Source organism: Macaca mulatta, chromosome 3 (assembly GCF_049350105.2).
Source record: "Macaca mulatta isolate MMU2019108-1 chromosome 3, T2T-MMU8v2.0, whole genome shotgun sequence".
Lineage (NCBI taxonomy): Eukaryota > Metazoa > Chordata > Mammalia > Primates > Cercopithecidae > Macaca > Macaca mulatta.
Genome location: NC_133408.1, coordinates 48207009 through 48223997, shown reverse-complemented (window position 1 = coordinate 48223997; position 16989 = coordinate 48207009). Strand labels below are relative to the sequence as shown.

Genomic DNA, 16989 nt, shown 5'->3' with positions numbered 1-16989 from the left:
TGAGCCACCACACCTGGCCCCGTCAGCCATTTCTAACTGGAGGGGATTCCCCGGGTGCACCTGAGGCTGCTCCAAGTCAAGAGAGGACACTGTCAGACAGCCCTCTGGATTCCCTCTCTCCCGACCAGGGCTGGCAGCATGTGCAGTGCCCCTGTGAGGCTTGGAAAGACCCATCCCTCCAGCAGATAAAGCCCCCAGGAGGAGGGTGGGCAGAGCCCACTGTCTGTGACAAAACCCCCTTATCCTCTGGGGGGAGCCTGGAGGGCAGAAGCTGTGGATTTCAGCCACCCCACGGCCAGGGGCTGTGTGCAGACCATCCCCTGCACACCACAGGCACCCACAGGTCTCCACAGTGACCCCTTCAGCAGCCCCAAGGCAAGATGAGGTCACAGCACGGGTCTCCAGCCCTGTGGCAGCCCCTTGCCATGCAAAGGGGAGGAGGCCACCTGCAGTCCTGCTGCCTGAGGCTGGGACGTGTACTATGACCACCCAGGAGCACTGGACCCGGAGCATCAGCCCAGGGGCACTCACCCTGTGTCAATGTAGCAGTAAAGGACACGCAGAGCCAGAGAGCCAGCGTCGGAATCCAGATCACCAGCATTTCCCGGGGAACGGGCCCCTGGCTGCCCGACTTCCCCTGTCAAGAGGGACCAAGAAATGAAAGCCTCCCAGGAAGGGATCAGCTATAAAAAGGACCTCAGAGAACTTTGCCTTGAAGTAGAGCAGTGCCTGTCCCAGGGCAGAGGTGAGGTGATGGCGTTGGGTGGGTGGCGCGTGGTGATCACAGGGAGTTGGACAAAAGGCAGCCTATCCACCCTCCTCCCTTATAAGTCCTGGAGCAGTGACCGCCCTGAGCCGGGGACCCTCTCTTTCAGCGGAAGTCAGAGCCACTGTGGGTGGGGCAGCGAAGGAGGGAGGGACAGAAGCTGGAGGTGTGAGCACACCACAGATGCCAAGAGGTGGGGGCCAAGAAGCGCCGGAGGGCGGGTGACCATGGAGGGAAGGGGCAGCCAGCAACAGGCCAGAGCAAGCTAAGGACCCCCCACTCCCATCCCCGAGAAGCCCCTCTCTCTTCCAGCCATCCCTCCCCATTCCCCGCCTCGACATGGTCCTTTCCAAATGTCCAGGGCTTTCCCTGGGGTCCCTAGCTTCCAGCATTTCTTCTGGGCGGGGTGCCCACTCACACCTGAGACTTTATGGTCCTGGTCTCCACCCCTGGCCAGACACAGAGGTGACGAAAGGCCATGGCCCGTCCCTGCCCAGGGCAAACATCACAGGGACCTCTCCCAAGCCCGCACCCAAAGACCCAAGGGGACATATTATTTCTGAACACCCTCGACTCCTCAGGCAGGCCTGACTGCCTGCAACAGCAGGAATAGAAGGGCCCTGTGCCAGCACAGACAGGCTCTGCTGTGTGCGTTTGCTATCAGGGTTTGGGAGCCTTGTGGGGAATCAAGATCTTTGGGGAGGCCCAGCTTTACATCCTTATAAAGGGTGACTGGACCAGGCAGCCCTAGCCCCTGGACCACCCAACTCCCTGAACCAGCACCAGCGGTCTAATTGCTCCCTAAGCCCCCAGTGTCAAGGTCAGGGCAGTGGTGGGGGTGGGGAGAGCACAGATGACAAAGCCCAAGGGGCCCCTGCCCCGAGTCACTCCCAAACAAAATGGGTTCCCCCCAACCTCTGTGTTTTCTATGAGGAATGTCATGGCCTCTAAGAGCTGCCCACAGACCCCCTCCTTCCTCCCTGGAAGACACGGGTGCTCCCAGGATCCTCCTACAGCGCCGCCTCTGGAAATCCCTGTTCTCCAATCAGGTGGAGAGCACTGCGGGGTGAAAGGGAGACAGACACAGAGCAGCTTCTTTTACAATAAACTCTATACTGTGTTCACATGGAGACCTGCAGATGTGCCGACTTCCGGTCCCCGAAGCCGATCTTCGCGGCCAAGGAGATTGAGGATTTCAGGAGTCAGAGTTACCGCAGGAATTGAGGTGACACCAGCCAGAGAGGGGGGAGGAGGGGAAAAGGAGGGGATGGGTTTAAAAGGCAGTGGTGAGGTGAGAGGGGAGGGAGATTGAAGGGAGTGAGGAGGAGGGGGACTGAGGGGGCTGCCTTTCCTTGGGAACTGGGGAATTCATGCCCTGAACCCCCCAGGGGGCTCCAGGGGTGAGAGAAAGGGGTGGAGAATGGAGAATCGGGTAGGGGGGTGATGGGGGGAAACAGCAGTCAGGGTATTTAGGGCTGGGGGAGTAGAGGCAGAACCGATGAATGGACCGGCTCAGAAGGGGAGAAGATACAAGGAATGAGAACAAGAGAAATGGGGAATTGGGCAACGGGGTGATGGGGGGAACAGCAGCTGGGGTATCCTAAGACACAGAGGCTATCTATACCTTGCTAGGGACCAGGATGTGAGGAGAGGAGGGAGGATTTAGGGCTGGGGGACTGGGGGGCAGGATGCTTGAAGGAACGGTGTCAGAAGGAGAGGACATCTAAGGAATGAGAGCAAGAGACACAGCAGGGAGTTAGATCAGGAGAGGACAGGAGATGGGATGGGCTGCAGGCTGCCTCCAGGTTCAAAGTAAGAAACAGGCAGTAGGGAATTGAGAGAAAATAGGAACCAGGGCCGGAGACCAGGCGAAGGACATGAGGATTGGAGGATCCGAGAGAGGCAATGGCAACATGAGGGCTGAGACGGGAGGGCAGAGTAGGACCCAGAATTGACCAAGTCCATGTGGTTTACACAACAATGGTGTGAGATATCACACAGGAATGTTGTACCCATTTTGCAGGTGAGGAAACTGAGGCTCCTTACTGACTTGCCCAAGGTTCCGCAGTGGAAGAGCCTGCACCTGAACTGCATCTCCTGATGGGTTTCAGCCAAGTTGGAAAGACAAGGATGGGATTTGGGGGAACAGTTTCATTTTGCCCAAGAACAGCAGGAGCCTGAGCTGCCCACGTCCTGGGGCCACCACTTGAAATGGACGCAGTGCAGAGCCTTGTGTCCCGGGCAGGGCAGAGGCGATGGTGACGGGGCCCGCAGGGCTCACACTGAGGACGAGGTCATCTCGGGTCTCTTGATGTGCACCTGTCACAGAGTCACAGTGAGGGAAGGGAAGGCGGAGCCACTGGTTTGGGCTGACAGGGAGGTAACTGCTGATCCGAGCCCAGCCCCCTCCTTGCCCTCTGGGGGTCGCCGAGGGAATCTGAAATGGAGGCTGGGAGAGTTCCTTGGGGTCCCCCACTTTAGCCCCTCACCTTCATAGTGGTGTCCACCTTCTCCAAGGCCACATGGAAATTTTTATCCTTGTCTAGAGAGAGACAGAGAAGAGGGGAGAAAGAGAAGGGGAGAGGGAGGGGACGGAAGAGAGAGGGGGATGGAGTAAATGCGAGGAAGGCAGGAAGGGCGTCTGTCCTCGCAGTGTTGCCCAGGAAAGCCCCTGCCTGCTTCCCCAGGAGGTGGGACTCACCTGGGTTTTCGTCGTCCTGGAAACCCCAGTTTGAAAAAGTGCCCACGACTTCCTCATCCCAGCTCTCGAACCATTTCCTGTCCTGGTCCCAGGACCTAGGTGGGGCCGCCGCGGTCAGACATAGCGGGCCCGCCTGGGGTCCCTTGGCCGCCCTCACCCCCCGGCCCCGCCCTCTGAGCGCTCACCGGTCTAGGCGCTGACCGCCCCACCATCCAGAGCGAACCGCCCAGAAGCCCAGCGCCAGCAGCAGCAGCAGCAGCAGCGCGACGCCCGCCGTCAGGCCCCCGACCAGCGCCCTCCAGTGGATGGCCACCTCGCAGCGCGGGCCGGAGAACCAGTGCGTGTCCGTGGAGTAACAGCTGCGGGAGATCGCAGGGTCAGACCCTCTTCACCTCTGGACTCGGGGTCCACGCGTGCACCTGGGCCCCACGGGGGCGGGCGAGGGGACGGGGTCCCAGCCTAGGGCAGCGGGGGGTTCCACCCTATGGCAAGCGGGGGGGTTCCACCCTAGACAAGGGGCCGGGAATCCACCCTAGAACGAGGGGGCGGGGCTCTACCCTAGGTAACAGGGCGGGATTCCACCCTAGATCAAGCGGGCAGGGCTCCACCCTGGAAGGAGGGGGCGGGGTTCAACCCTAGAACGAGGGGGACGGGGCCCCACCCTAGAATGAGTGGTCCCAGAACGAGGGGACTGGACTCAACTCCATTAGGGGGACGGGGCTCCACCTTAGGGCAAGGGAGCAGAGCTCCAGGGCAAGGCTCCACCGTAGGGAAAGGGGAATGGGCTTGGAGCCGGACTCTGGGGACAAGGCTCCACCATAGGGCCTAGGGGCGGACCCGGGGCGGAGCATGGGGCGGGGCTTCATCTTAGAGTGCGAGGGCGGGGCTCGGCTGATGCTGATGGTCAGCGGTGCCTTACCGACAGGTGGGACCGCTCCTCTCCAGAACGCACTGGCCCTGGTGACAGTTGATGGCGTTGTCCACGCCCGACGTGCAATTGGTGACACAGCGGAGCCGGGTGGCCTCCTCCAAGGGGAAGTAGAACTTCTCGTAGCCCGCGGGAGCGGCGCGGCGGCAGATGGCTGAGGGGTTGGGGAGAGGGTTGCACAGAGACAAGGACCTCATCCATTCTATTCAGGGGCCTGATAATGGTGCCTCTGAAAATGCGGGAGGAGGATTCCATTTCCGAGGTGGGATGCCCTGGGGTAGACCCTGGGATTCGATGAGGGGAGTCCAGCACCACCACCCTCACCCTCTCCTCGTGGCACATGCTGTCCTCAGGTGGAAGCCACTAATCAGCGCCAGGAAGGGCCGCCCTGGGCCATATCGCTTGCCTCCCCCAAAGGTCTCTCCCTGCCCCCGACTTCAATGGGCAAATGTCCCTGGTGGCTGGGATCATAGCCACGGGAGAGCGACCACTCAGCCCTTTACCCCACCCTCACCTTCCGAGGTCAGCTCTGTCCTGCTGTTGTTGTTCACTTTGATGGAGTCAGGCTTAAAACACAGGGCTGTGGGAACACAGGCACAGATGGAATGGGAGGGGGAGGTCAAGGGGTTAAGGTTAAGGGGTTAGGACCAGGAAGCAGGAGAGGCACAGGGAGGGCAGGGAGGGCTGTCTCTGTCTGGGGGAGTGTGGAGGGGCCACAAGAGAAGACTCCTGTTCCCTCCCTCATCTCCCCTGAATAATCTGAGGTCTTCAGCCATCCGGGAAATGCTGAGCATGACCATCAGGGGTTCTCTTGCCCAGTACCCAGGTCCTGGGGAGACCCTCCCTAGCCCCACCCTTGATGACGTTGTGTGTGGACTCATTCCCCTTCTCCCAACCTGCCAGAGGTGCCATAGGGTTGGCACCCGAGCCCAGAGGGCCCCTGGCCCAGCTGGAGTGGGCTGGGGTGGCGACTCAGGCCCTGGCCCCTCCCTCCAGCCGGGGCTCACTCTGGGAGTCCTGGCAGCTGTCCGCATCCTGGCTGGCATTCTGCAGCGCCTCCTTCAGCGTCGTCTTCGCCTGCTCGTACTGGCTCCCCAGCTGGGAGCTGAAGGGCAGCTCCAGCAGGACCAGGTAGTCCACCACGATGCTGCCATTCCTGAGGGGTCCATGGCCTTAGAGAGTGCCCCAGCCAGGGGCACATGGGTCCTTGGAGGAGCACTCCAGAAGCAACCCAAAGTGCACCAGAAGCGGGAAAGGGGGCAGAGGTCCTGAGTCAGGATGCCACATGCATCCTTTTTAGAAGGGGCTGCCAGCATTCCTGACTTGGTCCGCCTGGGAAGGCAGGACAAGGAATAATTGACATAATTGACTTCCTGTCTCTGTGTGTTTTATAGAGACAAAGTCTGGCTCTGTCACCCAGGCTAGAGTGCAGTGGTATAATTATAGCTCACTGCAGCCTCCAACTCCTGGACTAAAGTGATCCTTACTCCTCAGCCTCCCAAGTATCTGGGACTACAGGTGTGCACTACCACACCGGGCTAATCATTTTACTATTATTATTATTACTATTTTTATTATTGTAGAGCTGGGTTCTCACTATGTTGCCCAGGCTAGTCTTGAACTGGTTTTAGGTGATCCACCCGCCTAGCCCTCCCAACGTGCTAAGATTGCAAGTGTGAGCCACCACATCTGGCCTGACGTTCTCCTTGTGTTGCATCAAGCCATCATCCACTCCCCTGGACGCTCTCTCCCTCTCTCCCTCTCTCTCTTTCTCTCTCTCTAATGCTGACCCACCCAGTAGAGCAGGGGCCAGTCAGAGGGCGAAGAAGTCACCGATCCAGGCACCACATTCCCACATGTCCCTGTAACTTCTCTCCTTCCAGTGTGCTGAAGAAGAGAGGTGCCATCTCTCCTCCAGAGAAATGGCCCCAGAAAACAATCTCAAAAAATACCCCAGGGAGTGATTCCTTATGTAGCCCCTCCACCCCTCTCTTTATAAAATCTGATGATTACAAAAGAATGGGTTTTTTCTGTGCACACATTCCCCCCCACCCAACACCGCCTCTGCGTCTCCAGATGGGTCTCCTACCTCAGGGACAGGATCTCCACACCCTTGAAGGTGAAGCCCCGCATGCCTGAAAAAATCTTCTGCATCTGAAACACCAAGGATCCCTGGGCTCACATCAAAACCTGCAGACCTGAGGGCACCCAGATGCCCAATCCCAGTTCCAGGGGAGCACCCTTCAATTCCCCTCCCCGGCTGGGAGCCATGGCTCACGCCTGTAATCCCAGCACTTTGGGAAGACAAGGTGGGTGGATCACTAGGTCAGGAGTTCGAGACCTGTCTGGCCAACATAGTGAAACCCCATCTCCACTAAAAATACAAAACATTAGCCGGGTGTGGTGGTGTGCACCTGTAATTCCAGCTATTCAGGAGGCTGAGGCAGGAGAATCACGTGAACCCAGGAGGGGGAGGTTGCAGTGAGCCAAGATCATGCCACTGCACTCCAGCCAGGACAATAGTGTGAGACTCCATCTCAAAAAAAAAAAAAAAAAATTCCCCTCTCCTTGCCCTTTACCTGATTCCAGAAGGTCTTGTTGAAATCCCTGTAGGCCTGAGAAGTGTTGTCATTGAGGTCCGGCGAGAACTCCTGATCGACAGATACTTCCATGCCCACCTCAGTCTCCACTACATCTGCACACAGCATGCATGTCCCCAGTCACTTCTCCATCTGCTTCCGTCTGAAGCCACCAACACCACCCCCTCCCCAACCCACAGGCTCCTCCTGCTGCTCCTCTCCAAGATCCCTGAGGACTGATGCCCACAGGCAGGAACAGATGTAGGAATTCCAGGATGCATTGTGCCTCGGAAGGCTGAGGCAGTAGAATCACTTGAACCCAGGAGGCGGAGGTTGTAGTGAGCCGAGATCGCATCACTGCACTCCAGCCTGGGCCACAGAGCGAGACTCCGTCTCTAGAAAATGAAAAACAAAGAGAGAGAGAGAGAGAGAAAGACAGAGAGAGAGAAAGAAAGGGAAAAAGCATTGTGTGAAGATGAGAGAAAGAAGGAGAGAAAGAAAGGAAAGAAAGAAAGGAAAGAAGGAAGGAAGGAAAGATAAAGAAAGAAGAAAGAAAGAAAAGAAAGAAAGAGGGAGGGAAGGAATGAAGGAAGGAAGGAGAAAGAAGAAAGAAAGAAAAAAGAAAAAGAAAGAAAGAGAGAGAGAGAAAGAAAGAGAGAAAGAGAGAAAGAAAAAGGGAGGGAGGGAAGGAAGGAAGGAAGGAAAGAAAGAAAGAAAGAAAGAGAAAGAAAGAAAGAAAGAAAGAGAAAGAAAGAAAAAGAAGGAAAGAAAGAAAGAAAAGAGAAGAGAAGAGAGAGACAGAAAGGAAGGAAGGAACGTGTGGAGATGAGGGAAAGCAGGCAGGAAGACAGCGGTCAGCCTGTGGTCCCTCCTGGCTGCCCGCATGGTGGGCGGGGATCCATGTCCAAATCCCCAGAACTGTGAGTATGCTACACTATATGGCAAGGGAGGATGAAGAGTGCAGATTGAATTCCATTGCTAATCAGCCTAACTTTTTTTTTATTGTTGAGATAGGGTCTCATTCTGTCATCTAGGCTGGAGTGCAATGGTGGGATCATAGCTCACTGCAACCTTGATTTCCCAGGCTCAAGTAATCCTCCCACCTCAGCCTCCCAAGTTACTGGGACCACAGGCATGAGCCACCATTCCCAGGTAATTTTTTAAAATTTTTTGTAGAGGTGGGGTTCTCGCTGTGTTGCCCAGGATGGTCATGAACTCCTGGCCTCAACCGATCTTCCCTCCTCAGCCTTCCAAACTGCAGGGATTATAAGACAATCAGCTGATTTTTGTTTTCCTTTGAGACAGAGTTTCACTCTCCCTCTGTCATCCAGGCTAGTGTGCAGTGGCTAAATCTCAGCTCACTGCAACATCCACATCCTGGATTCAAGCGATTCTCCTGCCTCAGCCTCCTGAGTAGTGAGGATTACAGGCACCTGCCACCATGCCCAACTAATTTTTGTATTTATAATAGAGACAGTTTCACCATGTTGGCCAGGCTGGTCTCGAAATCCTGACCTCAGGTGATCCTCCCGCCTCGGCCTCCCAAAGTGCTGGGATTACAGGTGTGAGCCACCGCGCCCAGCCTAATCAGCTGATCTTGAGAAAATTAACATAGACTATTTGGGGAGGAGGCAAAGTCATCACAAGAGTCCTTAACAGTGGAAGAAGCAATAGAGGAGGCCAGAGTTCATCAGAGGGAGATGAGGCTATGGCAGAAAGACACAGAGAGGTGCAGCCTTGCTGGCTTGGAAGATGGAGCCAGGGGCCCTGGCATACACAATGTTGGAGGCTCCAGAAGCTGCAAAGGGCAAAAAAATGTATTCTTTCCTGGAACCTCTGGAAGACAACACAGCCCTGGTGACGCCTTGATTTCAGCCCAGTGACACCCACATCAGATTTCTAATCTACAGAATTCTAACATGATAATGTCATGTTGTTTCAGCAGCGAGGCTTGTGTTTGTTGGTAGGGCGGCAGTTGGAAACTGATACAGCTCCAAGCAGCCCAAATCAGGAGATGACCCCAGGAGGGAGTGTGGTCCCATCCACCTCCTAAGGGTGAGGATGGAGAGGAGCATGACATGGGGCAGTGGAGGGAATGGGAGAGATGGCAGGGAGGGAAGGACTGAGCAAAACGCCATGGGTGCCTCCAGGCCCCACAGAGGGGTAAGTCTGGGGAGAGTCAGTGACACCCTCTGGGAGGAAGTGCAGAAGGCATAGCTCTGGCGACTCACCTAGATCCACCTGTTCCACAGCAAACTCACAACGGGAACCATAGAAGGTGCTGGGGCACTGGCACTTGATGTTATCCCACTGACCCCCGTTGAGGCAGCTGGTCTGGAACTGACAGCGGTCCCCAGAGAACCCCGGACGGCAAGCACACTGGCCCTGTTCCCAGGTGCCGCCATTGTCACAGGTGCCTGGGAAACACAAGAAACAAGGGAAGTTCAGGATAAAGCCTGATCTCGGTGACATAGAAATTTTGCAGGGAAGGAAGGAGGGGAACAGAGAGGCAGAAGGTCCAACCTGCAGTGGTGGTCAACGTTGACTGTGTGGTCGTCTGAGAAGTGGTGGGAGTTGTCCTGCGCGATGTAAGGGTGGTAGGAGTCTGGGTAGTGGCCACTGGTGTCTCTGAAGTCCTGGTGGTGGATGGGGAGGAGTGTGCTGACTTGCTTGAAGTCCTCAGGATGGTCGGAAGGCTACTGCTTGGTTTCGTGGTGAGTGGGATGGTAGAGACGCCAGGAAGATGTGGGGGGGTCACAAAGCTGGTGCTCAGCCAGGTCTCACTGGTGGGCATTTCAGTACTTGTGAAAACCGTGTTTGTGGGTACAGTCCCAGTGCCAGTGGAACTGGAAGCATTCGTTGTGATGCTGGACTCACTTTCTGGCGTCATGGAAGAAGTGTCCATATATGTAGCAAGGGTAGTTTGCATACTGATGGAGCTAGGACAGGTGACCATTTCAGTAGTAAAGGGAAGCACTGTTAATGGGGTGGGGGGAGGAGAAGTAGCTTCAGTGCTGGAATCCATTTCAACACACGGATCAGTGGGAGAGGCAGGGACTATGGTAATTGTTATAGTTTCTGGACAGGGTGTGGTGGAGGGAAGGGAAATATAAGAAAAGGGGGTTATTTCAGTGAGAGCTGTGGTCAGAGAGGAGCTGGTTGGAGAAGTGCTGGTGGTTGCAGAGGAAGAGAGAGTAGGAAAGGCTGTGATAGAAGAGGAGCCCATATTTTCTGTACTGAAAGTGTATGCTGAAGAAGGAACAGAATGAGTGGTGGTATAGAACAGTGGAGTTATGCTGGTAGAAGACAGAGAAGAGGACATGATGATAGTGGGTGTTGAGGACCAGATGATGGTACTAAAAGAAGTCAAGATTGCATTTGTAGATGTACTTCCCCTAGTGAAAGATTCTGTAGTGAACTCACTTGTAGATGTGAGTGAAGTTTGCAATGAGGGAGTAGAAGCACTTGTTTGAAGGGTGGAGGAACGTGTGCTAGGAATGGGAACCTGTGATGTTGACATGATCGTGCTCAAGGCTGTTGATGGAGTAAGAGTGTGAAGAGTGGACGTGGAGGAGTCTATACTTCCAACGGTGACAGTAGTAGGTACAGGAAATGTTTGGGTCCCGGTAGCAGATGTCAGTACAGGAGCGGTCTGTGTTGGGGTTTCAGGTGTAACAACAATACTTGTGCTAAAGGAAGTGATTGGGGTGTTCTCAGTACTTCTAAGGGTCGTTCTCACAGTGGACATGGTGGGAGAGGTTGTGCCCACAAGGGATGATGTTTCTGTGCTTTGGATGGAGGGAGAGGATGAAATGATGTGTGTTGGGGTTGGTAACCTACTGATATCAGTGGGTATAGAGGGAAGATCTGTGGTTGTAGTCAATGAAGTACTGGTTCCCACAGATGAGGGGGTGAGAGTTCGTACGGTTGTGGTCAGGATGTCTGTACTCAGAGAAGCTGGGGTTACAGGTGTGGAAGTCACCCCAGTCTCTGAGGTAGTAAAATGTGAGGTGATGGCAGTTGTGGATGTGCTGACTGTGGAGTAGCTGGTTGAAGAAGTGAAGCTTGGAGTAATATGTGAGCTGGTGTCAGTGGTGGTGATGGAAGAAGTGAAGGTGGGAGTACCAGGTGAGGTGGTCTTGGTGGTGGTGATTGAAGAACTGAAGCTGGGAGTACTGTGAGAGGTTGTCAGAGTCGTGGTGATTAAAGAAGTGAAGCTGAGAGTACTTTGTGAGGTGGTCTCGGTGGTGGTGATTGAAGAAGTGAAGCTGGGAGTACCGTGTAAGGTCGTCTCACTGGTGGTGATTGAAGAAGTGAGGCCAGGAGTAATGTGTGAGGTTGTCTCGGTGGTGGTGACCGAGGAAGTGAGGCCAGGAGTACTGTGTGATGAGGTCTCAGTTGTGGTGATCAAAGAAGTGAAGCTGGGAGTACTGTGCAATGTAGTCTCAGTAGTGCTGACCGAAGATGTGAAGCTGGCAGTACTGTGTGAGGTGGTCTTGGTAGTGGTGATCGAAGAAGTGTAGCTTGGTGTACTGTATGAGGTGGTTTCGGTGGTGGTGATCGAAGAAGTGAAGCTGGGAGTACTGTGGGATGTGGTCTCAGTGGTGGTGATCGAAGAAGTGAAGCTCGGAGTACTGTCTGAAGTGGTCTTGGTAGTGGTGATCAAAGAAGTGAAGCTGGGAGTACTGCGTGAGGTGGTCTCAGTGGTGGTGATCGAAGAAGTGTAGCTGGGTGTACTGTGTGAGGTGGTTTCAGTGGTGGTGATTGAAGAAGTGAAACTGGGAGTACTGTGTGAGGGGGTCTCGCTGGTTGTGATTGAAGAAGTGAAGCTGGGAGTATTGTGTGAGGTGGTCTTGGTAGTCGTGATTGAGGTAATGAAGCTGGGAGTACTGTGCAGGGGGGTCTCGGTGGTGGCGATTAAGGTAGTGTAGCTGGGAGTACTGTGTGAGGTGGTCTCGGTGATAGTGATTGAAGAAGTGAAGCTGGAAGTACTGTGTGAGGGGGTCTCCCTGGTGGTGATTGAAGAAGTGAAGCTGGGAGTACTGCGGGATATGGTCTCGGTGTTGGTGATCAAAGAAGTGAAGCTGCGAGTACTGTGTGAGGTGGTCTCTGTGGTGATCAAAGAAGTGTAGCTGGGCATACTGTGGAATGTGGTCTCCATGGTGGTGATCGAAGAAGTGAAGCTGGGTGTACTGTATGAAGTGCTCTCGGTGGTCATGGTTGAAGAAGTGAAGCTGGGAGTACTTGGCGGGGGGGTCTCAGTGGTGGTGATCAAAGAAGTGAAACTGGGAGTACTGTGGGAGGTGGTCTTGGTTGTGGTGATTGAAGAAGTGAAGCTGGAAGTACTGTGTGAGGGGGTCTCCGTGGTGGTGATTGAAGAAGTGTAGCTGGGTGTACTATATGAAGTGCTCTCGGTGGTCGTGGTTGAAGAAGTGAAGCTGGGAGTACTGTGTGATGGGGTCTCACTGGTGATGATTGAAGAAGTGAAGCTGTGAGTACTACGTGATATGGTCTCAGTGGTGGTAATTGAGGCAGTGAAGCTGGGAGTAGTCTGTGAAGGGGTCACAGTGGTGGTGATTGAGGTAGTGTCGCTGGGAGTACTATGTGAGGGAATCTTGGTGGTGGTGATCGAGGAAGTGAAGCTGGGAGTACTGTGGGATGTGGTCTTGGTGGTGGTGATCAAAGAAGTGAAACTGTGAGTATTCTGTGGTGTGGTCTCAGAGGTGACAATTGAAGAAGTGAAGCTGGGAGTACTGTGTGAGGGGGTCTCGCTGGTGATGATTGAAGAAGTGAAGCTGGGAGTACTGTGTGAGGTGGTCTCGGTGGTGGTGATTGAGGTAGTGTAGCTGGGAGTACTGTGTGAGGGGGACTTGGTGGTGGTGACTGAAGAAGTGAAGCTGGGAGTATTGTGGGATGTGGTCTCAGTGGTGGTGATCAAAGAACTGTAGCTGGGAGTACTGTGGGAGGTTGTCTCGGTGGTGGTGATTGAAGAAGTGAAGGGGGGAGTACTGTGTGAGGGGGTCTTGCTGGTGGTGATTGAAGAAGTGAAGCTGGGAGTACTATGTGAAGTGGTCTCCGTGGTGGTAATTGAGGTAGTGAAGCTTGGAGTACTGTGTGAGGGGGTCTTGGTTGTGGCGATTGAAGAAGTGAAGCTGGGAGTACTGTGGGATGTGGTCTCCATGCTGGTGATCAAAGAAGTGAAGCTGGGAGTACTGGGTGGGGTGGTCTCGGTGGTGGTAATTGAAGAAGTGAAGCTGGGAGTATTGTGGGATGTGGTCTCAGTGGTGGTGATCGAAGAAGTGAAGCTGGGAGTACTGTGTGAGGTGGTCTCAGTGGTGGTGATTGGAGAAGTGAATCTGGGAGAACTGTGTGAGGCAGTCTCGGTAGTGGTGATTGAAGAAGTGAAGCTGGGAGTGCTGTGGGATGTGGTCTCCGTGATGCTGATTGAAGAGGTCGAGCTGGGAGTACTGTGTAATGGGGTCTCCCTGGTGTTGATCAAAGAAGTGTAGCTGGGAGTACTATGTGAGGTGGTCTTGGTGGTGGTGATCCAAGAAGTAAAGCTGGGAGTGCTTTGGGAGGTGGTCTTGGTGGTGGTGATCGAACAAGTGAAGCTTGGAGTGCTGTGGGATGTGGTCTCGATGGTGGTGACTGAGGAATTGAAGCTGGGAGTACTGTGGGATGTGGTCTCGGTGGTGGTGATTGAAGAAGTGAAGCTGGGATCACTGTGTGAGGTGGTCTCGGTAATGGTGATCAAGGAAGTGAAGCTGGGAGTATTGCGTGAGGTTGTCTCTGTGGTGGTGATCGAAGAAGTGAAGCTGGGAGTACTGTGTGAAGGGGTCTCGGTTGTGGGGATAAAAGAAATGTAACTGGGAGTGCTGCTTGAGGTGGACTCTGTGGTGGTGATTGAAGAAGTGAAGCTTGGAGTACAGGGTGAGGTGGTCTCAGTGGTGGTGATCAAAGAAGTGTAGCTGAGTGTACTGTGTGAGGTGCTCTCGTTGGACGTTATTGAAGAAGTGAAGCTGGGAGTACTGTGTGAGGGGATCTCGCTGGTGGTGATTGAAGAACTGAAGCTGGGAGTATTGTGTGAAATGGTCTCCGTGGTGGTAACTGAGGTAGTGAAGCTGGGAGTACTCTGTGAAAGGGTCTCAGTGGTGGTGATTGAGGTAGTGTAGCGGGGAGTACTGTATGAGGGGGTCTCGGTGGTGGCGATCGAAGAAGTGAAGCTGGGAGTACTGTGGGATGTGGTCTTCATGGTGGTGATCAAAGAAGTGAAGCTGGGAGTATAGGGTGGGGTGATCTCAGTGGTGGTGATTGAAGAAGTGAAGCTGGGAGTACTGTGTGAGATGGTCTCGGTGGTGGTAATTGAGATAGTGAAGCTGGGAGTACTCTGTGAGGGTGTCTCAGTGGTGGTGATTGAGGTAGTGTAGCTGGGAGTACTGTATGACAGGGTCTCCCTGGTGGTGACTGAAGAAGTGAAGCTGGGAGTACTGTGGGATGTGGTCTTCATGGTGGTGATCAAGGAAGTGAAGCTGGCAGTACTGTGTGAGGTGGTCTCTGTGGTGATGATCGAAGAAGTGAAGCTGGGAGAACTGTATGAGTCAGTCTCAGTGGTGGTGATTGAAGAATGGAAGCTGGGAGTGCTGTGGGATGTGGTCTCAGTGGTGGTTATCAAAGAAGTGAAGCTGGGATTACTGTGTGAAGAGGTCTCCGGGCTGGTAATCAAAGAAATATAGCTGGGAGTACTGTGTGAGGTGGTCCCTGTTGTGGTGATTGAGGAAGTGAAGCTGGGAATACTGTTTGAGGGGGTCTCGGTGGTGGTGATTGAAGAAGTGAAGCTGTGAGTACTGTGTGATGTGATCTCCGTGATGGTGATTGAAGAAGTGAAACTGGGAGTATTGTGTGAGGGAATCTCGCTGGTGGTGATTGAAGAAGAGAAGCTGGGAGTACTGTGTGAGGTGGTCTCAGTGGTGATGATTGAAGTAGTGAAGCTGGGAGTACTGTGGGATGTGGTCTCACTGGTGGCAATTGAAGAAGTGAAGCTGCGAGTAGTGTGTGAGGTGGTCTCGGTGGTGGCGATCAAAGAAGTGAAGCTGGGAGGGCTTTGGGAGGTGGTCTTCGTGGTGGTGATTGAAGAAGTGAAGCCTGGATTGCTGGGAGATGTGGTATTGGTGTTGGTGATCGAAGAACTAAAGCTGGGAGTACTGTGAGATGTGGTCTCAGTGGTGGTGATCAAAGAAGTGAAGCTGGGAGTACTCTGGGATATGGTCTCGGTGGTGGTGATCGAAGAAGTTAAGCTGGGAGTACTGTGTGAGGTGGTCTCGGTTGTGGTGATAAAAGAATTGTAGCTGGGAGTGCTGCTTGAGGTGATCTCGGTGGTGGTGATTGAAGAAGTGAAGCTGGGAGTATTGTGTGAGGTGGTCTCCCTGGTGGTGATAGAAGAAGTGAAGCTGGGAGCACTGTGTGAGATGGTCTTGTTGGTGGTGATTGAAGAAGTGAAGCTGGGAGTACTGTGTGAGGGGGTCTCGCTGGTGGTGATTGAAGAAGTGAAGCTGGGAGTACTGTGTGAGGTCTCAGTGGTAGTAATTGAGGTAGTGAAGCTGGCAGTACTCTGTGAGGGGGTCTCAGTGGTGGTGATTGAGGTAGTGTAGCTGGGAATACTGTGTGAGGGGGTCTCGGTGGTGGTGATTGAAGAAGTGAAGCCGGGAGTACTATGGGATGTAATCTCCGTGGTGGTGATCAAAGAAGTGAAGCTGGGAGTACTGGGTGGGGTGGTCTCGGTGGTGATGATTGAAGAAGTGAAGCTGGGAGTATTGTGGGATGTGGTCTCAGTGGTGGTGATCGAAGGAGTGAAGCTGGGAGTACTGTGTGAGGTGGTCTTTGTGGTGGTAATCCAAGAAGCGAAGCTGGGAGTGCTGTGGGATGTGGTCTCGGTGGTGGCGATTGAAGAAGTGAAGCTGGGAGTACTATGAGAGGTAGTCTGTGTTGTGGTGATTAAAGAAGTGAAGCTGGGAATGCTGTGTGTGTGGGTGTTGGTGGTGGTGATTGAAGAAGTGAAGCTGGGAGTGCTTTGGGAGGTGGTCTTGGGGGTGGTGATTAAAGAAGTGAAGCTGGGAGAACTGTGGGACATGGCCTCGGTGGTGGTGATCAAAGAAGTTAAGCTGGGAGTACTCTGCGAGGTGGTCTCGGTTATGGTGATGGAAGAAGTGAAGCTGGAAGTACTGTTTGAGGGGGTCTCTGTGGTGGTGATCGAAGAAGAGAAGCTGGGAGTACTGTGTGAGGTGGTCTCGGTTGTGGTGATAAAAGAAGTGCATCTAGGAGTGCTGTTTGAGGTGGTCTCAGTGGTGGTGATTGAGGGAGGGAAACTTGGAGCACTGGGTGAGATATTCTCGGTGGTGGTGATTGAAGAAGTGAAAGTGAGAGTACTGGATGAGGTGGTCTCGGCGGTGGTGATTGAAGAAGTGAAGCTGGGAGTACTGTGTGAAGTGGTCTCGGTGATAGTGATCGAAGAAGTGTAGCTGGGAGTACTGTGTGAGGTGGTCCCGGTTGTGGTGATTGAAGAAGTGAAGCTGGGAATACTGTGTGATGGGGTCTCGGTGGTGGTGATTGAAGAAGTGAAGCTGGGAGTACTGTGTGAGGAGGTCTCGCTGGTGGTGATCAAAGAAGTGTAGCTGGGAGTACCATGTGAAGTAGTCTCAGTGGTGGTGATTGAGGTAGTGAAGCTGGGAGTACTGTGTAAGGTGGTCTCACTAGTGGTGATTGAGGTAGTATAGCTGGGAGTACTGTGTGAGGTGGTCTCGTTGATGGTGATTGAAGAAGTGAAGCTGAGAGTACTGTGTGGTGGGGTCTCAGAGGTGGTTATCGAAGAAGTGAAGCTGGAAGTACTGTGTGTGGGGGTCTCCATGGTGGTGATTGAAGAAGTAAAGCTGGGAGTACTGCGGGAGGTGGTCTCGGTCGTGGCGATTGAAGAAGTGATGCTTGGAGTGCTGTGGGATGTGGTCTAGGTGGTCGTGATCGT

The 16989-nt window shown here is 53.9% G+C and overlaps 2 protein-coding genes and 2 long non-coding RNA genes across 4 annotated transcripts in view; 2 read left to right on the top strand and 2 right to left on the bottom strand.

Annotated features, from left to right (window-relative positions):
• Positions 1–735, bottom strand: part of MUC12 (mucin 12, cell surface associated) — a 47516-nt gene extending 46781 nt beyond the window's left edge. Inside the window, exon 1 of the mRNA XM_077996422.1 lies at positions 532–735. Within this exon, the coding sequence (XP_077852548.1) occupies positions 532–601 (70 nt within the window). The 5' untranslated portion in view covers positions 602–735. The remainder of the gene's footprint in view (positions 1–531) is intronic.
• A 1122-nt stretch (positions 736–1857) lies between these two features.
• Positions 1858–6412, top strand: LOC144339736 (uncharacterized). The gene is made up of 3 exons (XR_013415110.1): positions 1858–1991; positions 2790–3843; positions 4393–6412. It is a non-coding gene; the product is annotated as an uncharacterized LOC144339736 (long non-coding RNA).
• The window catches only part of LOC719481 (uncharacterized), a 29711-nt gene continuing 15668 nt past the window's right edge, over positions 2947–16989 (bottom strand). The window contains exons 3-14 of the mRNA XM_028845612.2: positions 16403–16684; positions 9498–15994; positions 9206–9391; positions 6975–7090; positions 6485–6549; positions 5403–5551; positions 4910–4975; positions 4387–4549; positions 3653–3826; positions 3468–3562; positions 3256–3308; positions 2947–3085 (exon numbers count right to left, since the gene is read on the bottom strand). Of these exons, the coding sequence (XP_028701445.2) occupies positions 3044–3085; positions 3256–3308; positions 3468–3562; positions 3653–3826; positions 4387–4549; positions 4910–4975; positions 5403–5551; positions 6485–6549; positions 6975–7090; positions 9206–9391; positions 9498–15994; positions 16403–16684 (7888 nt within the window). The 3' untranslated portion in view covers positions 2947–3043. The remainder of the gene's footprint in view (positions 3086–3255; positions 3309–3467; positions 3563–3652; positions 3827–4386; positions 4550–4909; positions 4976–5402; positions 5552–6484; positions 6550–6974; positions 7091–9205; positions 9392–9497; positions 15995–16402; positions 16685–16989) is intronic.
• LOC144339740 (uncharacterized) lies at positions 7988–9362 on the top strand. The gene is made up of 3 exons (XR_013415114.1): positions 7988–8126; positions 8917–9029; positions 9227–9362. It is a non-coding gene; the product is annotated as an uncharacterized LOC144339740 (long non-coding RNA).